At 45.5% G+C, this 26,876-nt stretch overlaps 2 protein-coding genes and 1 pseudogene across 3 annotated transcripts in view; 1 reads left to right on the top strand and 2 right to left on the bottom strand.

Moving 5' to 3' along the window:
* Positions 1-24,375, bottom strand: part of LOC120910512 (paternally-expressed gene 3 protein-like) — a 47,585-nt gene extending 23,210 nt beyond the window's left edge. Inside the window, exons 1-10 of the mRNA XM_040322270.1 lie at positions 24,190-24,375; positions 23,272-23,460; positions 22,677-22,859; positions 22,262-22,321; positions 21,998-22,130; positions 18,277-19,604; positions 8,184-8,357; positions 6,226-6,279; positions 5,962-6,100; positions 3,905-4,728 (exon numbers count right to left, since the gene is read on the bottom strand). Of these exons, the coding sequence (XP_040178204.1) occupies positions 3,905-4,728; positions 5,962-6,100; positions 6,226-6,279; positions 8,184-8,357; positions 18,277-19,604; positions 21,998-22,130; positions 22,262-22,321; positions 22,677-22,859; positions 23,272-23,460; positions 24,190-24,375 (3,270 nt within the window). The remainder of the gene's footprint in view (positions 1-3,904; positions 4,729-5,961; positions 6,101-6,225; positions 6,280-8,183; positions 8,358-18,276; positions 19,605-21,997; positions 22,131-22,261; positions 22,322-22,676; positions 22,860-23,271; positions 23,461-24,189) is intronic.
* LOC120909490 (gastrula zinc finger protein XlCGF49.1-like) lies at positions 3,688-7,118 on the bottom strand. 2 transcript variants are annotated; one of them, XM_040321267.1, is made up of 2 exons: positions 6,856-7,118; positions 3,688-4,728 (listed from the first exon to the last, which is right to left on the bottom strand). In XM_040321267.1, exon 2 carries the CDS (start codon positions 4,589-4,591, stop codon positions 3,884-3,886), a length of 708 nt encoding a protein of 235 aa, XP_040177201.1. In that variant the 5' UTR covers positions 4,592-4,728; positions 6,856-7,118; the 3' UTR covers positions 3,688-3,883. The 2 variants fall into 2 exon arrangements, with proteins under 2 accessions (XP_040177201.1, XP_040177202.1); XM_040321268.1 differs by lacking the exon at positions 6,856-7,118 and adding an exon at positions 6,226-6,284.
* Positions 24,376-25,987: 1,612 nt separating the features above from the next.
* Positions 25,988-26,155, top strand: LOC120912529 (annotated as a pseudogene).
* Positions 26,156-26,876: the final 721 nt, after the last annotated feature.

Raw genomic sequence — 26,876 nt, 5'->3', positions numbered from 1 at the left:
TTTGTATTCTGCCGCGTTCGTATTTTTAAAATGATTTTATTTGTTTCTTCGTTTTTACGTTAGTTTAATTCTCGTTGTTTTGCTATTCGTATTTACATTATATTTTCCATCATGCCGCATTCGTATTTTCGTAAGAAATATATCTTTGTTGCTTTATGATCATTCGTATTTTCGTGCCTAATTTCCTTTGATTGTAAAAATGTACTTTTGTAGATTTTATTGCATTCGTAATTCTGTTAGAATACATTTTACGTTTATTCGACACACTACTCGTCGTCATTTTGTAATTTGTACTTTACTGTGATTGACTTGACTGTCTTAGTTAGCACACACACCCTGTCCAGAATGAAGTCTGACGTAAAAGAAAACTAAAATATGTCAGATATTACCAATACAAATCTAGAAATGAGATGCACTGCAGTCTAACACAGAAAAAGACACAAGGAGCCAGGAGGTAATGAGAAAGAAGCTCATTGGGGGAAGGAACAAACCTCTTCAGAGGAAAGGGACAGCGCTCAGTGGCTATTGGTCAATGTCCAGAAATATTTCAGTACTAACGAAAGCTAATTTACATTATTTTGTATTTTCGTTGTTTTCATTTCCATTTTCCGAAGATTCGTAATTTAATTTTCGTTAGTTTTGATTTTCGGTTTTTATTCTTTGTTCGGCATTTCGGTTGTTTTCTTTTCGGTCTTCGAATATTAGTAAGTTTGCATTTTCGTTCATTTTGTTTTTCGTAATTATTTTTTTTTTTGGGTTCGGTATTTTCGTTGTTTCTATGTTTTCGTTTCTTTCATCTTTCGTATCTTCGTTGTTTTTCATATTCGTTATTTTGAAAATATCGTTATTCGTTATTAATTGCGCTAAACCGTTCGTTCATTCGTATGTTAACGAATCAACTAAAATAACGAAAATTTACGGAAAACGTATTCGTAACTTAAAAAATTGCACATGCCTAGCGATCAACGATTTTTTTCGTAAAACCGCGACATTATGGCGGACACATCGGACAATTTTGACACATTTGAACAATTGTCATTTTCACAGCAAAAAATGCAAATGCATTGTTTACTGTGAAAATGCAATGGCAGTTTGGGAGTTAACCACAAGGGGGCGCTGAAGGGGTTAAGTGTGACCTCATGTGTGTTTCTAACTGTAGGGGGGCGGGGCTGGATGTGTGACGTCATTGATCGTGCTTCCCTATATTAGGGAACACACGATCAATGACGGCGCCACAGTGAAGAACGGGGAAGCAGTGTTTACACACGGCTCTCCTCGTTCTTCAGCTCCGGGGACCGATTGCGGGACTCCAGCGGCGATCGGGTCCGCGGGTCCCGCGGCCACGGAGCTTCGGACCGGGTCGTTGTGTGTAGGCAAGGCAGGCTTGACAAGAATCAGGTAAAAAAAATATTTGTTTTTTCTAGACCATTAAAAATGGTCGTATGTACGCGGCATTAGGCTCGGTTTCCACTAATGCGACTTATCATGCGACTTGGGACTGCAAAGTTGCATGATTTGCAATGAGTACCGTTAATATCTGTGCGACTTCAAAGTAGTCCCTGCACTACTTTGGTTCCACTTTGACGCCACTTGAGGTCCATAGACCTCAATAATACACAGGCATTGTTTCCAGACACATCAAAATCGTGGCCATCTGTATAGAGCTCTGTGTTGCTTTGTAGGGAAAAGAAACAGAGAGATCGTTCCATCTGTATAGAGCCCTGTGTTGCTTTGCAGGGAAAAGAAACAGAGAGATCGTTCCATCTGTACAGAGCTCTGTGTTGCTTTGCAGGGAAAAGAAACAAAGAGATTGTTCCATCTGTACAGAGCTCTGTGTTGCTTTGCAGGGAAAAGAAACAGAGAGATTGTTCCATCTGTATAGAGCTCTGTGTTGCTTTGCAGGGAAAAGAAACAGAGAGATCGTTCCATCTATACAGAGCCCTGTGTTACTTTGCAGGGAGAAGAAACAGAGAGATCGTTCCATCTGTATAGAGCTCTGTGTTGCTTTGCAGGGAAAAGAAACAGAGAGATTGTTCCATCTGCACAGAGCCCTGTGTTACTTTGCAGGGAGAAGAAACAGAGAGATCGTTCCCTCTGTACAGAGCCCTGTGTTGCTTTGCAGGGAGAAGAAACAGAGAGATCGTTCCCTCTTTTCAGAGCCCTGTGTTGGTTGGACACAGCCGATCAGCAGGTCCTGGCCATGAATCATTGCGTGTGTGTACGCGCCCTGAACCCGAAAACAGGCAGCGACGTACCATTACTTTGCTGTGCCTATACAGGCCACCCGCCTGCAGTACACTGAGGGCAGGCGGTCCTAAAGTGGTTAATTACATTCACTTATAAAGAAGGGAGTCAGAACAAATATTGTAGAGATTTTATATTTATTTCAACACATCAGAATAATTGAACAAGAACAAAATCAAGACAAGAAAATAAATAAATACCCGGCAACTAAAACTGAAGTCTTGTAGAGTCGCCTCGAGGAATCATGGCGTTAGCCTTTGTGAATTTTCTCATGTAACAGAAGATGTTTATTTGATATGAAACATTTCCCGCACTATGAACACGAGTACGGAAGCTCACCTTTGTGCAGTGTCTATTGAGGTAGACTTTCTCAATTAAACTTTTCCCACACTCAAAGCAGGAAAAAGGCCTCTCACACTTGTCAATTCTCAGATGTAACAGAAGGTGTGTATTTAATACGACACATTTGCCGCACTCTGAACATGAGTATGGACCCCCATCTTTGTGCAGTTTCTGGTGTCTATTCAGGTCTGCATTCTCATTAAAAACATTTCCCGCACTTGAAAGTGGAATAAGGGTGCTCACCCTTGTGAATTCTCTGATGTAACAGAAGGGGGTAGATTCAGATAGATTAGCGGATCTTTAGATCCGCGTAATCTATCTGATTTACAATCCGCCGGCGCAATTTTGCGAGGCTAGTGCAGTATTCAGAAAGCACTTACCTCGAAACTTGCGCCGGCGGATCGTAAATCCCCCGGCGGAATTCAAATTCCGCGGCTAGGGGGAGTGTAGCATTTAAATCAGACGCGTCCCCGCGCCGATTTAAATGCGCATGCGCCGTCCGCAAATTTTCCCGGCGTGCATTGCTCCCAATGACGTCATTGGTTTCGGCGTGAGCGTAACTTGCGTCGGGCCGAATTCTGAAACGACGTACGCAAACGACGTAAGAATTCAAAACTCGGCGCGGGAACGACGGCCATACTTAACATAGGATACCCCGCACACAGCAGGGGTAAGTATACGCCGGAAAAAGCCGAACGCAAGCGACGTAAAAAAAAAAAGCGACGGGCGGGCGTTCGTTTCTGAATCGGCGGAAATCGGGATTTGCATATTCATCGCGTAAAAAACCGAAGCGCCACCTAGCGACCAGCGGGAGATTGCAGCCTAAGATCCGACGGTGTAAGTCACTTACACCTGTCGGATCTAAGGGAGATCTATGCGTAACCTGATTCTTATGAATCAGTCGCATAGATCCGACCGTCGGATCTCAGAGATACGACGGCGGATCAGGAGATACGCCGTCGTATCTCTTTCTGAATCTAGCCCAAGGTGTTTATTTAATATTAAACATTTCCCGCACTCTAAACAGGTAAAAAAAAGGGCCCTCCCAAGTGTGACTTTTGAGGCGATAAAAAAGGTGGCCTCTTTTGGAAAAAAAACGCGAGTGCTCACCTTTGTGCAGTTTCTGGTGTCAGTTGAGGTCTGCTTTTCTCATACTTTTCCCACACAGAAAAGGGTATTTTCTTCCCTCAATTAAACATTTTCCGCACTCTGAACAGGATTATGGACGCCAACCATAAACTGAAACATTAAAAACCATGCAATGCTAACATTTTCCACCACGCCTTTGCCATCAGAATCAGGAGGTGTGTGTTTTCACATTCTCTTCATGAACGAAAACACTTCCCGCACCTTGAACAGGAGCGTGAATATTCTGGTGATCAAGAAGGTTGATTTTTTCATGAAAATATTTTCCGCACTCTGAGCACGTGTAGCGACGCACTTCTTTGTGACTTTTAACGTGTCGGTTTAGCTCTGGTTTCTGAATGAAACTTTTACCACACTCTGGACAGGAAAAAGGGCGCTCCCCCGTGTGAATCCTCTGATGCATGAGGAGGGTCCTTTTCTCAGAAAAGCGTTCCCCACACTCCGAACACGTATGGGAACGCTCGCCCGTGTGTACTTTCTGGTGCCTTTTAAGTGCAGCTTTCTTGGTGAACCAATTTCCGCACTCGGAACACGAGTAAACATTTTCAGCCTCGTGAATTTTCAGGTGTGTAAGCAGTTCCTTTTTCTCAGTGAAAGATTTCCCGCACTCAGAACACGTAAAGATCACCCTGGTGTGAGATCTGAGATGTAGATGAAGTTCAGAGTTTGTTTTATAAGATTTACCGCACCCCAAACACGACAATAAATACTCTGCTGTGTGAACTCCTTCATGGCCTGGAGAAGATCCCTTGGGATGAGGTGGATCTGTTGACCTTTCTGGACCGTGAAACCTTCGATGGACATCTGGAGTAACAGAATGTGATTGGTCAGAAGATTCTTCAGGATTAGAGGGATCCATTGATGTCTCAGGATGGTGTATATTGTGAGCGATGCGATCTACTGCTGGAGAATATTGTACTTTGCCATTATCTTCTGCATTGCCATCAGAGGTTAAAATAAGATCTTCCTCCAAGGTGCTCCTCAGACGTCCTCCATCTGTTGGAAGGCAATAAAATAAAAATCATTAAAATATCTTTACGAATCTGCACTGTATACTAGTCTAACAGGACTGAGACATCTAACCCAAGTATGGGGGAACTGGGTCTGTGCAGTGCACTGATAATGTTTGGTGAGGAATGGAGATGGACCTTTCATATGGTGTACAGTATCTTCTCCTCATTTGTTGGGAACATGACGTTATATTGAGGAAAGGAGATGGACCTTTCATATGGTGTACAGTATCTCCTCCTCATTTGTTGGGAACATGACATTATATTCAGGAATGGAGATGGACCTTTCATATGGTGTACAGTATCTCCTCCTCATTTGTTGGAAACACAACGTCATATTGAGGAATGGAGATGGATCTTTCATATGACCTTCTCCGTGTCTGTCTGTCCACCTGCAAGGCGATTAATGTGGCCAGTCTCTGGGTGGAGACCAAACCTGATTTAAGCCAGCCAAGCCTGCAATCTCAGTATCTCCTCCTCAATAGTTGGGAACATGACATTATATTGAGGAATGGAGAAGGACCTTTCATATGGTATACATTATCTCCTCATTTGTTTGGAACATGATGTTATATTGAAGAATAGACATGGACCTTTCATATGGCCTTCTCCACGGCTGTCTGTCCACCTGCAAGGTGATTAATGTGGCCAGTCTCTGGGTGGAGACCAAACCTGATTTAAGCCAGCCAAGCCTACAATCTCAGTTTCTCCTCCTCATTTGTTGGGAACATGATATTATATTCAGGAATGGAGAAGGACCTTTCATATGGTGTATAGTATCTCCTCCTCATTTGTTGGGAACATGACGTTATATTGAGGAATGGAGATGGACCTTTCATATGGTGTACAGTTTCTCCTCCTCATTTGTTGGGAACATGACATTATATTGAGGAATGGAGATGGACCTTTCATATGATGTACAGTATGTGCACCTCCTTTTTTGGGAACATTAGGTGGTGAGATAGATACATTGATGATGTTCTTATTTCAGCAATAGAGAACTCCCTTCTACACTCTGTACAATATAACATTGGACAAGGACAGCACAGAGCATGCAGAATTGGGTGACTGATACAGATCTAGTAACCATATGTTTATCAAAATAGAAAACGCTTTAATAAGTAAATGAACAGTGTTTAGACCATATCAATTGCAACAACTGAAAAAACTTGCTGAGAATAGGTGACCCTTTCAGCCTAAGGAATTCTTTATCGCTTACCTGTACCAATATCAGGAGATAAAATCTCCTGTTTACTTATTAAAATCTCCCCATCCTTATCTGTAGACTGCTGATTGGCACCCACATCTATCTCTTCTTCCTCTTTAACCTCAACTGTCGTATATATCAAGTCTTCATTCTAAGCTCCAAAATTATAAAAAATGTATAAAAAAATCTGTAAAAAAAAAAGTGCTAACAACAATGGACTTCACAGGAGAATATTATTTAATAGTAAGATAATTAATAATTAGTGAGAAAACTCACCAACGTCTCCTTTTCCTCTTCATCCTCAACTTTCAAATCTCCCAGTTTTACACTCTAAATTCCAAAGATGTCATGTTAGAATACATTCGTAGAAAGGAACAAGAGACTCTAAGGCCGTGTACAGACGACCAAACATGTACGATGAAAGCGGTCTGCCGGACCGTTTTCACCGTACATGTCTGGCCGGGGATTTCTGTATGATGGCTGTACTAACCATCGTACAGAAATCCGCGCGTAAACACTACGCGGGGCGTGTCCGCGGCGTCGCCCCGACGATGACGCGGCGACGTGGGCGGGCCTGCCAGTTAAATGCTTCCACGCATGCGTCAAAGTCATTCGACGCATGCGAGGGATGGCGGGCGCTCGGACATGTACGGTAGGTCTGTACAGACGACCGAACATGTCCGAGCGGGCAGGATTCCAGCGGACTGTTTTAAAACAAGTCCAGGAATATTTGCCCGCTGGGAAAAGGCCCGGCGGGCAAATGTTTGCTGGAATCCTGCACGCTCGGGCCTACACACGACCGAACATGTCTGCTGAAACTGGCCCGCGGACCAGTTTCAGCAGACATGTTTGGTCGTGTGTACGGGGCCTAACACACTTTAGGTCTACATGCTCAGTCCCACATACCTCATGATGATGGTGAGGGATAGTGAGACCTTCCTGTGTGGAATCCCAGGAATGGGGACATCTCTCTGGTGGATTTGTGTCACCGAATGGCTCCCTCTTGACATCCTTGGAGGGATCTCTTTGTCCCTTTGAAAACTCCTCCATCACATCAACCTCATCATCCTCCTTTTTTATCTTGTCTTTAATGTTACATGAGATGGTGTGATCTTCCTGTGTGGAATCCCGGGAATACGGAGGACTGGGACATCTCTCTGGTGGGTTCCCGTTACTGGATCCATCTGTAGGAAACACACACTGACTGAATACATTGTTTCTATGGGCCAGATTCACAAAGGTTAGCGGATCTTTAGATCCGTGTAACCTATGTGTTTTAAGATCCGCCCTCGCAAGTTTGTGAGGAAAGTGTCAAATTCACAACACACTTACCTCCAAACTTGCGACGGCGGATCCTAACTCCCCCGGCGGAATTCTAATTCCGCGGCTGGGGGAGTGTACTATTTAAATCAGGCGCGCTCCCGCGCCGATTTAAATACGCATGCGCCGTCCGGGGAATTTCCCGGCGTGCATTGCTCCCACTGACGTCAATAGGACGTCAGTGGTTGCGACGTGAGCGGGACTTGCGACGCGCGTGTTCGTGAATCGGCGTACGCAAACGACGTAGGAAATTTCAAATTCGACGCAGGAACGACGGCCATACTTAACAATACTTACCCCTGCTTTTAGCAGGGGTAAGTATACGACGGGTACCGCGCTATGGAAACGACGTAAGAACACAGCGCCGGGTCCGCGTACGTTCGTGAATTTCGCGTATCTCGCTGATTTACATATTATTCAGTGTAAATCAGCGGGAACGCCCCCGGCGCCATTTTTAAATCCAAAAAAAGATCAGACAGTGTAACACAGTGTGACACTGTCGGATCTCAGCCCTATCTATGCGTATCTGATTCTATGAATCAGGTGCATAGATAGGACCAGTAAAAATCAGAGATACGATGGTGTATCTGAGATACTCCATCGTATCTCTTCTGTGAATCTGGCCCCTTGTGTTTATCAGATGATGGGGGATCTAGGTGGACCCTCCGTACTGCTCTCTCCTTTACAATAAAGTCTCCTCTTACCCGGTGATGTGAAGGGCGGCTTATTCTCTATCATGAAGTCCTTGTAGAGATCCTTGTGTCCTTCTAAATACTCCCACTCCTCCATGGAGAAATAGACAGTGACATCCTGACACCTTATAGGAACCTGACACACACAATGATACAGTCACCATCCAGACACATCCCTTGTCTGTTACTGGATAATGTCCCAGAAGTCCCGGCACCGCTCACCTCTCCTGTCAGCAGATCAGGTTTTTTGGTGGCTTCCAAAATCTTCTTGTTAATATTTAGCTTTGTTGTCAGACAGTGACAGTGAGGTGGAGGCACTGTGATGGGTGACGTCTGTTGGATGGAGCTGCTGGGGATTAATGGCTCGCCAGATTTTTTCTTCACTACACTGATCTCCTGAGAAAAGAGACAATTTAACTGTTATCTCTACAAACCACCTCTCCGGTCAGGTCTGTGTTTTATTAATAGAGATAAGAGTGATGTCATGTGACCTCCCAGAATCCTCCTCATCTCTGTTTTATTAATAGAGATCAGAGTGATGTCATGTGACCTCCCAGAATCCCCCTCACCTCTCCGGTCAGGTCTGTGTTTTATTAATAGAGATAAGAGTGGTCATGTGACCTCCCAGAATCCTCCTCACCTCTCCGGTCGGGTCTTTGTTTTATTAATAGAGATAAGAGTGATGTCATGTGACCTCCCAGAATCCTCCTCACCTCTCTGGTCAGGTCTGTGTTTTATTAATAGAGATAAGAGTGATGTCATGTGACCTCCCAGAATCCTCCTCACCTCTCCGGTCAGGTCTGTGTTTTATTAATAGAGAGAAGAGTGATGTCATGTGACCTCCCAGATTCCTCCTCACCTCTCCGGTAAGCTCTGTGTTTTATTAATAGAGATAAGAGTGATGTCATGTGACCTCCCAGAATGCTCCTCACCTCTCCGGTCAGGTCTGTGTTTTATTAATAGAGATAAGAGTGATGTCATGTGACCTCCCAGAATCCTCCTCACCTCGCCGGTCAGGTCTGTGTTTTATTAATAGAGATAAGAGTGATGTCATGTGACCTCCCAGAATCCTCCTCACCTCTCCCGTCAGCAGGTAGATGATCTCCAGGGTGAGGTTCAATATCCTTTCAGTCACATGGTTCTTATCCATACTCATTGACATAGACGTGTAATCTATAAAAGACGCTATTCACTGTAGATATATAATAAAATGAGAATTATCTGGACGATACTGGGATGAAAATTGTCTGGAGTTCTTTCATAGTTCTTACATCTCAGACTGCTTCTTATACTTTGGGGTGAGAAAGTCAGGCTCCTCTAATGCTAAGCAGAAGTTTACAGCTTAAATAAAGGTAGCAATAGTATAATTAAGCTTGGATGAACTCTTAAAGCGGTGGTTCACCCTCCTTAAAGCGGGGGTTCACCCTATCGACGAAAAATTTTTTTTTTTTTATTTTACCATAAAATCAGGCATTGTAGCGCGAGCTACAGTATGCCTGTCCCGAATGTTTTACCCCCGTACTCACCTTGTTCTCGTAGATTGAAGATACCGGGGAATGGGCGTGCCTATGGAGACGGAGGATGATTGACGGCCGGCTCTGGCGCGTCACGCTTCTCCGGAAATAGCCGAAATAGGCTTGGTCTTCACGACGCGTGCGCATAGCCTGTGCGCAGGCGCCGTGAAGAGCCGAGACCTACTCCGGCTGTCTTCGGGGAGAGTGACGTGCCAGGGCCGGCCGTCAATCATCCTCCCTCTCCATAGGCACGCCCATTCCCCGCGGGAGCCGAAAAATACGATCTACGAGAACAAGGTGAGTCCGGGGTTAAAAAAATCGGGACAGGCATACTGTAGCTCGCGCTACAATGCCTGTCTCGATGGTAAAATGTGTCGGGGGGGGGGTGAACTACCGCTTTAACATCATTATACCATTACATTCGGCATCGTAGCGCGAGCTACGGTATGCCGGTCTTAAATTTTTAATCCCCGTACTCACTGTGCTATCGATCATTGAAATTTCCGACTCCCGCGGGGAATGGGCGTGCCTATGGAGAGGGAGGATGATTGACGGCCGGCTCTGGCACGTCACGCTCCCCGAAGACAGCCGGAGTAGGTCTCGGCTCTTCACGGCGCCTGCGCACAGGCTATGCGCAGGCGCCGTGAAGAGCCAAGCCTATTTCGGCTATTTCCGGAGGAGCGTGACGTGCCAGGGCCGGCCGTCAATCACCTTCTCTCACCATAGGAACGCCCATTCCCCGGAATCTTCAATGATCCATAGCACAGTGAGTACGGGGATAAAAAATGTAAGACCGGCATACTGTAGCTCGCGCTACGATGCCGAATGTAATGGTATAATAAAAAAAAACATTTTTTTTTTTTTAATAGGGTGAACCCCCGCTTTAACTTCCAGCATGTCAACTAGATCCCATTCCTCATAGGGAGAGGAATCATCCTTAAAACAGAAGTATGGGTTTTCATTTTTTTTTTTATATTCATACTTACCTCGGTTGATGCTCCAATTGTCCCCCGGCATCTCTGCACTGAGAACTGAGCCACCGAACACCGCCGATGGCTCGGTTCTCACTCCTCCACTGTCAGTCAGCGTCTTTCCTCTCTGCTTCTCCACGCTCATTGGATCACTGAGCAGTGGAGGGGCAAAAGAGGCTGCCTCGGCGGCTCGCTGAGACTGCCATCAATCAGGGCAGCTAGTGGATCCCGAATTGAAAGTCGTGATGACGCTCTGCCCCAACTGATGGCAGTGACGCCAGCGGAGATCGGACTTCAGACCGCTCTCCGCTGAAAATGGGTCACAGGAGTGCAAAACGAATTGCACTTCTGTGACCCAGAGGAGAAGCCCAGCCTAAAAAGGCTGGACTTCTCCTTTAACCACTTAAGACCCGGACCATTATGCAGGTTAAGGACCTTGCCCCTTTTAGCGATTCAGCACTGCGTCGCTTTAACTGACAATTGCGCGGTCGTGCGACGTGGCTCCCAAACAAAATTGGCGCCCTTTTTTCCCCTACAAATAGAGCTTTCTTTTGGTGGTATTTGATCACCTCTGCGTTTTTTATTTTTTGCGCTATAAACAAAAATAGAGCGACAATTTTGAAAAAAAATGCACTAACACTGCCACAATGAAGAACGGGGAAGGTGAGTTTACATCCACCTCTCACTGTTCTTCAGCTCCGGTGACCGATCGCGGGACACCGGCGGCGATCGGGTCCGCGGGCATGGAGCTTCGGATCGGGTCGAGAGCGCTCCGGCTGCGGCGCACTCACGACCCCACGGCTGGGCCTTAAAGAGACACGTACAGGTACGTGATTGTGCCCAGCTGTGCCATTCTGCCGACGTATATCGTCGGTAAGGGGTCCTTAAGTGGTTAACTATCACCTCCTCCTCAGGTAAGGTATCTGGCTCAAGGGCTTAAGTCAAAAACTGATTCAGGAGGTCAAAGGAGCACAGTTGTGACTCCTGCTATCCATGGCCTCAATAGGACCAAAAATTATGCCTATGAAACCTGGCTTTGTAGCAGAATATTACCCTCTGGGCAGGAAAGAGGAAGGAAGGAGGAAGCTTAGGTGGCAGATTGGCCAACAGAATGAGCAGAGGAAGGCAGGGAATTGGACTGGTTGACCAGGAATGAAGGAAAAGACAATCATGTGGAGGGAGAGACCTTGTTAGGGGGGATCTCATTGTGTCTATGTTGATGAGGACAAGGACCCATGGCCCAGTTGTTGCGGTGGTCTGCGATGGGGGGGGGGGCTTCTCATAATCTGCGTATGTATGTGGCACTCTGAATGCTTTACCTACAGTTGTAGTACACAGCGGAAGCATGAACATAGAGGAAACTCCTATGGGACGTGTGTCAGAAAAATCCAGAACAGGCAAAGTTCACTCTGAACCTGTGTTTGGACCAAATCAAAATTTGTACTATAAACCAGAGGCTCTGGAGTAAAATTTGGATAAATGGCTCTATATTTGGGATGTATCTGGTCTATAAACCAGAGGCTCTGGATGGACAGTTGGATAAATGGTTCTATATTTAGGATGTATCTGATCTATAAACCAGAGGCTCTGGATGGACAGTGGGATAAATGGTTCTATATTTAGGATGTATCCGGTCTATAAACCAGAGGCTCTGGGTAGACAGTTGGATAAATGGCTCTATATTTAGGATGTATCCGGTCTATAAACCAGAGGCTCTGGATGGACAGTGGGATAAATGGTTCTATATTTAGGATGTATCTGATCTATAAACCAGAGGCTCTGGATGGACAGTGGGATAAATGGTTCTATATTTAGGATGTATCCGGTCTATAAACCAGAGGCTCTGGGTAGACAGTTGGATAAATGGCTCTATATTTAGGATGTATCTGGTCTATAAACCAGAGGCTCTGGGTAGACAGCTGGATAAATGTCTCACCACACTAAATATGGGTAATGACAGAAATAAAGGGGCGTTATTGGGTGTAAATATAAAATAATATCTTATTACCCTCTCTGCTGCCAGTTTCAGCAATGTCTCCTCTCTACTTTCTCTAAACTCTCATCACCACAGAACTTTCTTTGGTACCTCACTCCACTTCCTGTATGCATGTGATATCACTTCCTGTCTGCCCATGCCCCTGACAACAAGTGAGATCACCACCTTGTGGTGAACATAAAAACTGCAGGCTTTGCTTTTTTTTTTTTTTTTTTAGTACTTTGACAGCTGATTCTTACATATGTATATCATATTTCAGTTGAAACTTGAAACAAAGGAAAAAAATATAAATAAAATGAACAATAATTTGATAATGTTCTAAAATTCTGAAATATGTAAAATGATTAATATTTTTTTGTTATAGCCCATCTATGTACATTTTTATATTATTGATATATAATCACTTTGTTTAATCCACATTATCTTTCTATTTGTAGTAAAAGAGAATAAAGAGGCCCCATTCACACTAGGTGTAGCGGGAACACGCCTTCCCGCATGCATCTTATTACGTCTTGTTCATGCGTTTCAGCACAACGCGCACTCGAATTGGCTGCCCTCTGTACCACATTTTGGCACCCAGGGCTATGCTGTGGGCTTTATGTGGATAAGTGTGAAATTGTGGAGCCTATCGCCGTGACCATGAGGAGGATAATCAACAATGGAAGTGGTGTGAATTTTCTATCTGGAAGTTGTAGTGATCCAAGGGGCAGGATGCCACTGATATCAGTGCCCTTATGTAAACAGGTGCCCAGTGTAAGATTACGGAGCCTAACACTGTGACTATGAGGAGAATAGTCAGGGATGGACTGGCCATTGGGACTACAGGGAGTTTCCCAGTGGGCCGATGGCTCAGTGGGCCGGCTTCAGTGACAGCGGACAGCTGCCCCCCTCCGCTCCTCTGTCTCTCCCTCCCCGCAGAGCTCACCTCCCCTCCCTTCTTGCAGCGCTCACCTAGGGGGAACAGAGAATAAGGGGGAGGACCAGAGGAGCAGGGGGGGACGACAGAGGAGCATGGGGGAGGGGACAGACATCTGACTCAACAGCTATGGCCAGGGAGTTTCTCACTTCTGCCTAATCTTGTCCCATAAGGGGGGGGCACCGAACTGATTCTTTGCCCCGGGTGAAATAATTTCTAGCTTCCCCACTGGTACGGCCTATAAGAGTACCAGTACCAGCCGCTCTACTCTAATAAAGTAGAACAGCTAGTGGCTAGTGAAGGGGGAGAGGGGGCTTGGGTGGCTGGGGGTGCGGGAGTTGTCCGGCCGCCATAAGAGAGACATGTCAAAGTGGGCCAGTCTGGATGAAGTCCAGGGCCAAATTTTTGTCCCAGTCCAGCCCTGAGAATAGCCAACAATGAAAGTGGTGGAACCTTTCTGTCTGGAATTTGTAGTGAACTAATGGGCAGGATGCTTATGATATCAGTGCCCTTATGTGGACAGGTGCCCAGTGTGAGGTTATGGAACCTATCACTGTGGCTATGAGGAAGATAACCAGCAATGCAAGTGGTGGGAATTTTCTATCTGGAAGTTGTAGTGGTCTAAGGCCTCGTACACACGACCGAACATGTCTGCTGAAACTGGTCCGCGGACATGTTTGGTCGTCTGTACGGCCGACCGGACAATTTTCCGGCGGATCGGACAGGTTTCCAGCGGACAAATGTGTCTTAGCATGGTAAGAAACATGTCCGCTGGAAGCCTGTCCGTCGGACATGTTCGGGCGTCTGTAAGACTCACCGGATATGTCCGCTCGGTCGAAAGCCCTCGCATGCGTCGAAGTGATTCGACGCATGCGTGGAAGCATTGACCTTCCAGGGTCACGCACGTCGCCGCGTCATCTTCTGGACATTTTTTATGTGGTATTTGTATTGGATCTATGTATCCTCAGACCAGGGTTCGATGAAGTCCGGGCGCCAGGTCGCAATTTGCAACTAGAATTAGCGAAATGGCGCCTGGGGAAGGAAAGATGGGCCTGCAGAAGGCCGCAAAGCCACGGTCTCAATTACCGGCCGGCGCGCTAACAAGTGGTCAGGCATCCAAGGTAATGGGGAAGCAGGAAGGACATGTCCAGGATGGGTTCGGGATAGGGATCAGGTCAGGTCAGATCAGATACAGGCTCAGAAATCAGGAACGCCAGGTCAGGGAGAGAGATACCAAGGCGAGGTGTGTTTGCACTCGCCGGGTATAAATAGGAATGTCAGTAATTGGCTTCAAGTCACACCTGAGCGCAGGAAGAGCAGTACGCTCCACACTGCCAGGATCCATCCGCTGGTGGAGACCAGTACTGCGCCCCAAAGATGATACAACACCAGCAGGGATATCATATATCAGTGGTCTCCATACTGTTGCCCGGGGGCCAGATGCGGCCCTTTGCTTGCTTTTATCTGGCCCTTGGGGCACTTTTTCATCCTCTGATACCAGCAATGGGTCATAGTTACTCCTACTGACACCAACAATGGGGCCCAATGACACCAACAAAGGGGCCCAATGACACCAACAAAGGGTCACAATTCTTCCCAATGACACCATAGATGGGGGGACAATTCCTCACAATGACACCAACAATGGGGCACAGTTTTTCTCAATAACAACACCAACAAAGGGGCCCAATGACACCAACGATGGGTCACAATTCTTCCCAATGACACCAAGGATGGGACACAATTCCTCACGACGACACCAAGGATGAGGGGACAATTCCTCACAATGACACCAAGGATGAGGGGACAATTCCTCACAATGACACCAACAATGGGGCACAGTTTTTCTCAATAACAACACCAACAAAGGGGCCCAATGACACCAACGATGGGTCACAATTCTTCCCAATGACACCAAGGATGGGACACAATTCCTCACGACGACACCAAGGATGAGGGGACAATTCCTCACAATGACACCAAGGATGAGGGGACAATTCCTCACAATGACACCAACAATGGGGCACAGTTTTTCTCAATAACACCAACAAAGGGGCCCAATGACACCAACGATGGGTCACAATTCTTACCACTGACACCAACGATGGGGCACAATTCCTCCCACTGACACTAATGATGGGGCACAATTCCACCCACTTACACCACAGTTTTTCTTAATGACACCAACAATGGGACCCAATGATGGGGCACAATTACTCCCACTGAAACAAACAATGGGGCGTTAATTTTTCCCACTGATGTTGGGACCTTTTCGACTCCCACTGACAACTTTCCGGCCCTCGTAAACTCTGAAGGACAGTAAACTGGCCCTTTGCTTAGAAAGTTTGGAGACCCCTGTCATATATCATAGAATATCATATGTGGAACTGGACCTTCTAGTCCCCGCCCCGTCTCACTCATAAAACGTTCTATGAACAGAGCACATTCCCATCACCAAATCATACAATTACAGTCCCTTATAAAGAAGGAATTCGAAACAAATATAAAGTGTGAAACTTTCATATTTACTTCAACATATCAGAATACATGAATAACACACAAGATAAAAAAAAGACGCCTAAATCAGATTGTGTATATTAAAAGAAAAGTCAAATTATATAATAAAAAATCGATTGGACCAGTTAATAGTCAGTTTCTTCAGCAAAGCAGAACATAGAGCAATGGCGAACAGCAACCACAAGTGACCAGCCAATCATTATGTGAAGAAATAAAGATGCAAAAAATTATAATATCTAAACGGTGGAGAGATGTCCTGGTTCTTCACACCTTCCATGAACTTTACCAGGAGATCCCATTTTTCCTGCTGGATGCTTTGCTTTGCTATGCAAATAGAGAATTTGGGACAACCTAAGGCAAGGGTGTCAAACTCTATTCAATCGCCGGCTGCATCTGCAGTATGGTTGCCCTCAAAGGGCTTGTTGTATCTGGGGTATTAAGGAGTGTACTACTGTAGTTGAGAGTTGAGAAGGGCGTTATGTACAGAGTGCAGTGTTCAGGAGTGTGTTACGTGCAGAGTGCAGGGTTCAGGAGTGTGTTACGTGCTGAGTTCAGGAGCATGTTACGTACAGAGTGCAGAGTTTAGGAGTGTGCTACATACAGAGTGCAGACGTGTGCTACGCATAGAGTGCAGGGTTCAGGAGTGTTTTACATGCAGAGATCAGGAGTGTGTTATGTATAGAGTGCAGAGTTCAGGAGCATGTTACGTACAGAGTGCAGAGTTCAGGAGTGTGCTACGTACAGAGTGCAGAGTTCAGGATTGCCTTACGTGCAGAGTTCAGGAGTGCGCTATGTACAGAGTTCAGAAGTGTGTTACGTGCAGAGTACAAGGTTCAGGAGTGTGCTATGTACAGAGTGCAGAGCTCAGGAGTGTTTTACGTGCAGCATTCAGGTGTGTGCTACGTACAGAGTGCAGAGTTCAGGAGTGTGTTGAGTGCAGAGTTCAGGAGTGTGTTACGTGCAGAGTGCAAGAGTGTGTTGCGTAAAGTGCAGAAGTGTGCTACATACAACGTGCAGAATTTAGGACTGTGCTATGTACAGAGTGCAGAGTTCAGGAGTGTGTTACATGCAGAGTGCAGAGTTCAGAAGTGTGCTACGTACAGAATGCAGATTTCAAGAGAGTGCAGAATTCAGTAATGTGCTACGTACAGAGTGCAGAATTCAGGAGTGTGTTGCATGCAGAGTGCAAGAGTGTGTTACGTAGAGTGCAGAAGTATGCTACATACAGTGTGCAGATTTTAGGAGTGCGCTACGTACTGAGTGCAGAGTTCAGGAGTGCGCTACGTACAGAGTGCAGGAGTGTGTTAAATGCAGAGTAAAGAGTTCAAGAGTGTGTTACATGCAGAGTGCAGCGTTCAGAGTTCAGGAGTGTGTTACATGCAGAGTTCAGGAGTGTGTTACGTACAGAATGCAGAGTTCAAGAGAGTGCAGAATTCAGTTATGTGCTACGTACAGAATTCATTTATGTGCTACGTACAGAGTGCAGAGTTCAGGAGTGCGCTACGTACCGAGTGCAGAGTTCAGGAGTGCGCTACGTACAGAGTGCAGGAGTGCGCTACGTACAGAGTGCAGGAATGCGCTACGTACAGAGTTCAGGAGTGCGCTACAGAGTGTAGCGTTCAGGAGTGCGCTATGTACAGAGTGTAGCGTTCAGGGATGCGCTACGTACAGAGTGCAGAGTTCAGGAGTACGCTACGCACAGAGTGTAGAGTTCAGGAGTGCGCTATGTACAGAGTGTAGCGTTCAGGGATGCGCTACGTACAGAGTGCAGAGTTCAGGAGTGCGCTACATACAGAGTTCAGGAGTGCGCTACGTACAGAGTGTAGAGTTCAGGGATGCGCTACGTACAGAGTGCAGAGTTCAGGAGTGCGCTACCTACAGAGTGCAGGAGGCACAACCCCAACTCCACCCCCAAAGCATCCTCGCATCTCTCTCCTCTGCCTGGCCCAGCTCTAATACCTCCCTGGAAAGGTGGCCCGCCTTGCAGGGAGATCATTCTCTCTGGCCCTCTCTGAAGATCTGTCCCCGCAGTGAGCAAAGCCGTCCCTTGTAAGTATAGAAGGCTTCTTTGTCTACAAGAGACAGCAGGGTGTGGGAGCAGAGGGTGAATTGCACCACGTTCCAGCTGGGGTGCGAGGGCCACATGACAAGGCCTGGCGGGCCGGATTCAGCCCTCGGGCCTTGTGTTTGACCCAAGGTCTTTAGTAAGAGAGCCAGGAACATTGACAGACAAATCCCACCACTCGTGTCTCCAAAATATATAGAAATCCAGCAGGTGGTTCAGCCAATCAGACTTGGCCTATACCTGAAACATTGCAGGGATTTACTTCAGTACAAAACTTTTGATCACTTTTATGGATGAAGAGTTCAAGCCGCCACCATCCACTTGTTAACAGAATCAGGAGGTGTGCGATTTCTGGTGTCTAATTAGATTTCCTTTATGTATAAAACTTTTCCCGCACTCTGAACAGGAAAAAGGTCCCTCCCGAGAGTGAATTTTCTGGTGATAAAGAAGGCTGCTTTTCTCAGAAAAACATTTCCCGCACTCTGAACAGGAATATGGCCGCTCACCCCTGTGCCTTTTTTGGTGTCGGTTAAGATCTGCCTTCTGGGTGAAACATTTCCCGCACTCCGGACAGGAAAAAGGGCGCTCCCCCGTGTGAATTCTCTGATGTGTAAGAAGTTTTCCCTTCTCGGTGAAACATTTTCCGCACTCAGAGCAGGAAAAAGGACGCTCACCTGTGTGAATTCTCTGGTGTAGCAAAAGGTGTCTTTTCAATATGAAGCATTTCCCGCACTCTGTGCATGAAAAAGGACGCTCACCGGTGTGGCTTCTTTGGTGTTTAAGAAGGTTTCCTTTTTGAGTGAAGCATTTTCCACAATCTAAACATGAGTAAGGGCGCTCACCTGTATGAATTCTCTGGTGTGTAAGAAGATATGCTTTCTCGGTGAAACATTTCCCGCACTCTGAACATGAGTAAGGATACTTGCCTGTGTGAACTATCTGGTGTTTAAAAAGTGCTCTTTTGTCAGTGAAACTTTTCCCACACTCTAAACATGAAAAAGGGTGCTCTCCGGTGTGCCTTCTCTGGTGTGTTAGAAGGTTTCCTTTCACAGAGAAACATTTCCCACACCATGAACATGAATATGGCCGCTCACCTGTGTGACTTCTCTGATGTGTAAGAAGCTTTCCTTTACCAGAGAAAGATTTCCCACAGTGTGAACATGAAAAAGGACGCTCACCCGTGTGAACTCTCCGGTGGGTAAGAAGGTGTGCTTTCTGAGCAAAACTTTTCCCGCACTCCGTACAAGAGAAGGGGCGCTCACCCGTGTGAATTCTCTGGTGTGTTAGAAGTACACTTTTCTCAGTGAAACATTTCCCGCACTCTGAACATGAATAAGGACGCTCACCCTTGTGACTCCTCTGATGTGTAACAAGTTCATTTTTGTCAGTGAAAGATTCCCCGCACTCTGAACACGTGAAGGTCACTCTGGTGTGAGATCTGAGATGTATAAGGAGTTCAGACTTCATTCTAAAAGATTTCCCGCACCCCAAACAAGACAATGAAGTTTCGCCTGTGGTAACGGATTCACGGCTTGAAGAAGATTTCTTGGTGATCGACGAATCTGCTGGTCTATCAGCACTGTGAGGGAAATCTGGAATCATAGTAAGGGGTTTTCTAGACGATTTCTCGGAATTTCCCTCAATAATATTCGGGACACGTCCATCTGGAAAGGTATTGGAAAAAATGTAAGCATCTTTTATGTTTTTTAGTCAGTAGTCGTGCTTGTAGGTCTAACAGTCCAATGTTTCATATGGTGTACAGAATCTCCTCCTCATTTGTTGGGAACATGACGTTATATTGAGGAATGGAGATGGACCTTTCATATGGTGTACAGTATCTCCTCCTCATTTGTTGGGAACATGACGTTATATTGAGGAATGGAGATGGACCTTTCATATGGCCTTCTCCATGTCTGCCTGTCCACCTGCAAGGTGATTAATGTGGCCAGTCTCTGGGTGGAGACCAAACCTGATTTAAGCCAGCCAAGCCTGCAATCTCAGTATCTCCTCCTCATTTGTTGGGAACATGACATTATATTGAGGAAAGGAGATGGACCTTTCATGCGCAGACCGGCAAGTACGGACATTTCTAAAGTTCCGTCAAATGCCGCTCTGCGCATGCGCGGCCAATTACAGAAATTTCCAACATTTCCCGAGGCTCCGTCTGGCCATGCATGCGCAGAACAGCAGACGGTCCGTGGAAAATGGCAGAGGGTCCCCGCAGCACCCGGTTTGTAACTAGGGGAAGTTCGTAACTCGGGAGTTCGTAACTCGGGGACCCCCTGTATATCCAAATAATAAGCCTGAGCTCATCTCTTTACACACACACAGCCACAAAGGCAAGAGGATTCTTGTTGGGCCGTGTATTAGTTGCTCGAACGAACACACTTCATGTTCACTTCATCAAATCTGGCCCTCTTTGAAAAAAGTTTGGACACCCCTGTCTACAGTATCTCCTCCTCATTTGTTGGGAACATGACGTTATATTGAGGAATGGAGATGGACCTTTCATATGGTGTACAGTATCTCCTCCTCATTTGTTGGGAACATGACATTATATTGAGGAATGGAGATGGACCTTTCATATGGTGTACAGTATCTCCTCCTCATTGGTTGGGAACATGACGTTATATTGAGGAATGGAGATGGACCTTTCATATGGTGTACAGTATCTCCTCCTCATTTGTTGGAAACATGACATTATATTGAGGAATGGAGATGGACCTTTCATATGGTGTACAGTATCTCCTCCTCATTTGTTGGGAACATGACGTTATATTGAGGAATGAAGATGAACCTGTCATATGGCCTTCTCCATGTCTGTCTGTCCACCTGCAAGGTGATTAATGTGGCCAGTCTCTGGGTGGAGACCAAACCTGATTTAAGCCAGCCAAGCCTGCAATCTCAGTATCTCCTCCTCATTTATTGGGAACATGACGTTATATTGAGGAATGGAGATGGACCTTTCATATGGTGTACAGTATCTCCTCATTTGTTGGGAACATGACGTTATATTGAATAATAGAGATGGACCTTTCATATGGCCTTCTCCATGTCTGTCTACCTGCAAGGTGATTAATGTGGCCAGTCTCTGGGTGGAGACCAAACCTGATTTAAGCCAGCCAAGCCTGCAATCTCAATATCTCCTCCTCATTTGTTGGGAACATTAATGATGTTCGTATAGTCAGCAGGTAATATTTCTCAGTCTTTTCCTTAATAAATGATGTGAAGTTAATTTCTATGTTGAACAATGATCACACAGGTTGACAGAGATCTAGAAATTATGGGCCAAATCCACAAAAGAGATACGCAGGCGGAACTGCTGTTCAGCCTGCGTATCTCTGTGCCTAACTTTGGAAACGATCCTCAAAAGGATTTTTCCAAAGTTAGGCAGAAGATCTGACATCTGTAAGACACTTACACTGTCAGATCTTAAGATGCAGTACCGCATCCGCCGCTGGGGGCATTTCGAGTCGAAATGCCGCCTAGCGTATGCAAATGAGTACTTAAGCAGATCCACAAAGCTTTTAAGCTTTGTGTTTTCTGCGTAAGTTACGATTTGCACGCGTAAAATTAGGGCTGGTTTTACAATGTGTAAAGTTAGTACACCATGTAAAACCAGACCTTTTTTTCGATCGCCGCAATTTTTTTTTAAATTTGAATTTTTTTTCCCGGCGCGTAAATTTTCTTTCACCCGTCGCAACTTTATTGTCCCGTCGCAATCCACAAAGCCCGGCATAAATTACGTTTGCACGCTGCACGTCGGGAAAAATGACGTCACACGCATGCGCAGTACGTCCGGTGCGGGAGCGCGCCTAATTTAAATGGGAATCGCCCATTTAAACTAGGAACGCCTTACGATGGACGGAGTTAAGTTGCGCTGCCGCAATTTTCCGGGTAAGTGCTTTGAGGATCGGTACTTAACTTCGTAAAATTGCGGCAGTATAACTTAACTCTGAAAAGTTAAGTTAGGCTGCATATCTGTGGATTTGGCCCCATAATTTTATGATGACAAGGAACAAAAACAAAAAATGTAAAACCTAAAATACAAACTTACCTGTGCTGATATGTTCCTCCTGTTCACTTTTCACAATCTTCTTGAACTTCCTCTTGGATTGTTGATCACCACCCGCATCTGTCCCTACTTCTTCCCCTTTAACCTCAACTTTCACGTATATAAGGTCTTTGTTCTAAACCCCAAAATTATAAAAAATAGCATGTATTAAAAGGTAAACAAAATAAGAGAATGCATACAGTAGATAACAGCTATCTCATACAGTTTGCAACTACTTTGAAGTTTCAGATGCTCCGTTCCACATACCTGATGATGGCGAGGGATGGTGGGATCTTCCTGTGTGGAATACGGAGGACGGGAACATCTCTCTGGTGGGTTCCCATTACTGGATCCATCTGTAGGAAACACACACACTGACTGAATACATTGTTTCTATGTGTTTATCAGATGATGGGGGATCTAGGTGGAGCCTCCGTACTGCTCTCTCCTTTACAATAAAGTCTCCTCTTACCCGGTGATGTGAGGGGCGGCTGATTCTCCATCATGACATCCTTGTAGAGATCCTTGTGTCCTTCTAAATACTCCCACTCCTCCATGGAGAAATAGACAGTGACCTCCTGACACCTTATAGGAACCTGACACACACAATGATACAGTCACCATCCAGACACATCCCTTGTCTGTTACTGGATAATGTCCCAGAATTCCCGGCACCGCTCACCTCTCCTGTCAGCAGATCAATAATCTTATTGGAGACTTCTAGAAATTTTTGCTTGTCCTTTTTCTGAAGTATCAGTGGAGGTATGGGGATGGAGCTTTGCCTTTCTTTTTGTTCTTTGGACAAGTGGTGGCTACGCGTTCCGATGTTTTTCTTAGCTGATTTCTTCATTACTACAGCACAGTCCTGAGTTATACAGTGATAAATATAATAGTGTCAAAACCTGCTTCCCCTCTGCTACCTGTATCATATTTCATTGTAACAGAAATAAGCCTGAAGTAATGCGACCCTTCCAAAATGTTACTCACCTCTCCAATCAGCAGACAGATGATCTCCAGAGTGCAATTCAGTATTATCTCATTCGAAAGAAAATGTTTTTTTCCTACATTAAAACAATTGAGCAGCTGCTGATTCTCCATCATGACATCCTTGTAGAGATGCTTGTGTCCTTCTAAATACTCCCACTCCTCCATGGAGAAATAGACAGTGACATCCTGACACCTTATAGGAACCTGACACACACAATGATACAGTCACCATCCAGACACATCCCTTGTCTGTTACTGGATAATGTCCCAGAATTCCCGGCACCGCTCACCTCTCCTGCCAGCAGACCAATGATCTTCTGAGTTACTTCTAGAATCTTCTCCTTATCACATAAAGTAGTCAGGGACACAGATGAAGGGACAGTGATGTGTCTCGGGGTCGCTCTCTGTCCCTCTGACACACCGTGATGTCTACTGCAGGTCACATACTCACCAGATGTCTTCTTCACTACTGTGTAACCCTATAGAGAGACATCACAAAAAACGTTAACATTTACTAAATTCAGTCCATGGAATTCTCAGAATATTCCCCATATCAGTGTCAGGTGCGTGTAGCATGGTCATTATCTCCTCTCCTCTCTCTATCTGCAAGGTGATTGATGTGGCCAGTCTCTAGGTGGAGACCAAACCTGATTTAAGCCAGCCAAGCCTGCAATCTTGGGCTTGTGATATTGGGGGACATCATAAGAAATGTGAATGATTACTAAATTCAGGTTGTCACATTCCCAGAATCACCCCCATATCAGATCACATCGTCTTCAGAATGTTTTTCATCTGATACAGTCAGGTCTCTAATAAATATATATAGAAAGGCAATTGTGCAATAATGCCAGAATCCTCCTCACCTCTCCGGTCAGGTCTGTGTTTTATTAATAGAGATAAGAGTGATGGCATGTGACCTCCCAGAATCCTCCTCCCTCCCCCTTTCAGGTCTGTGTTTTATTTATAGAGATAAGAGTGATGTCATGTGACCTCCCAGAATCCTCCTTACCTCTCCGGTCAGGTCTGTGTTTTATTAATAGAGATAAGAGTGATGTCATGTGACCTCCCAGAATCCTCCTCACCTCTCCGGTCAGGTCTGTGTTTTATTAATAGAGATAAGAGTGATGTCATGTGACCTCCCAGAATCCTCCTCACCTCTCTGGTCAGCTCTGTGTTTTTGTAATGGACCCTTCCAGAATCCTCCTCACCTCTCCATTCAGTAGGTAGATCATTTCCAAGGTGAAGTCTAATATCCTTTTGCTGCGACACTGGTCTTCGTCCATCATTACTGATGTGGTCATGAGATCCATACAACACTCTCTGTAGATGGACAATAATCTGAGAATTATCTGGACTGTACCAGGATGAATAATGTCTGCACAGAGTTCTTCCATAGTTCTAACACCTCCGATTGCTTATTCTAGTATATACCAAGCTGTATCGAGTCAACCAAAACAAAACCAGGGTTTAAACCCAACTCTAGCTAACAAGATTTTTTTTTTTAGGTTTAGAGAGAGTAGGTAAAGTTTACAAACCTCTATTGATATTTTATTTATGCCCCATTGGGAAAAAAACGAATCAATTTATTTTTAGATGATGCAGTGATTTTCTGGTGGTGGGGGTTAAAGGGGTTGTAAAGGTCATGTTTTTTCACCTTAATGCATCAAGGTGAAAAAACAGGATTCTCGACCGGGCTGTTCGGCTCTTCTCGGCTCATTCATTGGATGGTTGATAGCAGCACAGTCATTGGCTCCCAATGCTGTCAATCAAATCAATGACGCAATGCGCCGGGACCGAATGATACAGTCGGCGGCTAAAGCCACCGTCTGTATCATGGGAGCGCGCCCGCAAGCTAACCCCCCCTTGGGAGAGCGCTTCCCAGAATGGGAAGGAGCTGAGACTGCCTCCGAGGGACCCCAAGAGACAAGGATCAGGGCCACTCTGTGCAAAACAAACTGCACAGTGGAGGTAAGTATGACATGTTTGCTATTACTAAGGACTGCACCTGGCAATCTTCAAAATTGCCAGCTATTTCTACTGCTGCGAAATGTGCGGAAAGTGACTGCTTCCCCCTCAGGGCTCCTGGCCAGAGGCCTTCAGCGCCCTAACAACCATGAACTAGGGTTGCCTTCTCATCTCTTCAACCCAAACACATATTAATTTCACAGGTTCTGTGGCTGATTAAGGTGGTAATTAAACTCACTTATTGCCTTATCTGCATTAAATTAGCTTCAGAACCTGTGTAATTATTAAATGTTTGGGTTTAAAGGGATGAGGTGGTAACCCTACAATGGACTCTTCGCTATGCAGTACGTTCAGCTGTCAGACGGGAATGTGCCTTTACGAAAGCTCAGAGGTTCGATCATATTGTTCAATTCTGTGAAGAACTGTTCGATGTATGGCCACGATTAGAGCCACATATCACCATTTTCCTCTGCCGGTATCAAGCGCATATTTAATTAAGTTAAGAGATCGGGTAGACAATTCCTGAAAGGCTCAAACCATGTTTCTTCAGAAGCCACTTATTCTTTGTCTCTTCCTTTTTATATTCTTTTATGTATAAACTAGCGGCTTTGGATGGAGAGTTGGATAAATTATTTAAGATGGATATTTAGACTAAATTTGGGGACATAATGTAAACATTTATCGTAGTTGTAAAGATAAAAAGACATCACAGTGACTATGGAGGAAGAGGACGGACATGACGGGGTTTTACTGGATGTAAATATAAAAAAATATCTTATTACCTCCTCTGCTGCCAGTTCCAGCAATGTCTCCTCTCTACTTCCTCCCAAAGCGCCTCTAACCCAGAACTTCTTGTTTTATACCTGACATCACTTCCTGTCTATGCCTGACACCACTTCCTGTTTGTGCGTTCCACACACAATGAGCAAGGTCGCCATCTGGTGTTGAAGTTGGAAACAGCCTCCTATGTTGTTTTTCAGGATATCGACCACTGCCTTGTGGTACATTCTTCTGTTACGTTGCCTACATTAATAATCAGGCATCGCTTCTCGGCCTTTTGGCTAAGATCAAGTGTAGTATTTGTTCTTATCAGTTGCCCGAGGAGGTGCTATGCTACTCCCAAGTGTGGGCAGATGCAAATCCAATGGTGTCATTGCACCTGGAAGGGCGGTATTGGTAGGGATTCATGCCTGTTGCGCCCTGACATACTGGGGGCCAGCCATGGTCGAGTCTAAACCATCCAGAAGGGTGCTCCTGGTAAGGATGAGTGCTGCATCGGGTCTGGCCTTTTGTCTGGGTCTTTTTCCGACCTCTGTTTGGTGTTTTATATATATATATATATATATATAGAGGAAATGGCTCTAAGGTCCCCAGACAAGGAGCCAAATACAAGGGGGTTTTGTGGGGGCCATGGTTGGACTATCGCGGTACTATTAGCTAGGGCTGCGCATCTTCACCGGTCTCACGATTCGATGCGATTACAATTATCCACGATTCGATTCGATTCGGCGATGCATCACGATGCATCACGATTGCAGCGCAAGTGCGCATGGCTCTCCCCCCAAAATACTAAAGGAGATGATCAGAGACTGCAGACATGCTACAGGAGATGATCAGAGACTGCAGACATGCTACAGGAGATGATCAGAGACTGCAGACATGCTACAGGAGATGATCAGAGACTGCAGACATAGTACAGGAGATGATCAGAGACTGCAGACATAGTACAGGAGATGATCAGAGACTGCAGACATAGTACAGGAGATGATCAGAGACTGCAGACATAGTACAGGAGATGATCAGAGACTGCAGACATAGTACAGGAGATGATCAGAGACTGCGGACATAGTACAGGAGATGTTCAGAGACTGCGGACATAGTACAGGAGATGATCAGAGACTGCGGACATAGTACAGGAGATGATCAGAGA

Source organism: Rana temporaria, chromosome 8 (assembly GCF_905171775.1).
Source record: "Rana temporaria chromosome 8, aRanTem1.1, whole genome shotgun sequence".
NCBI lineage: Eukaryota > Metazoa > Chordata > Amphibia > Anura > Ranidae > Rana > Rana temporaria.
This window is presented reverse-complemented; position numbering and strand designations above follow the sequence as displayed.

What these genes read in the sequence shown, in the direction of transcription:
- LOC120909490 (XM_040321267.1), bottom strand. Translation starts at nt 4,591, where the DNA reads ATGGATCCCTCTAATCCTGAAGAATCTTCTGACCAATCACATTCTGTT.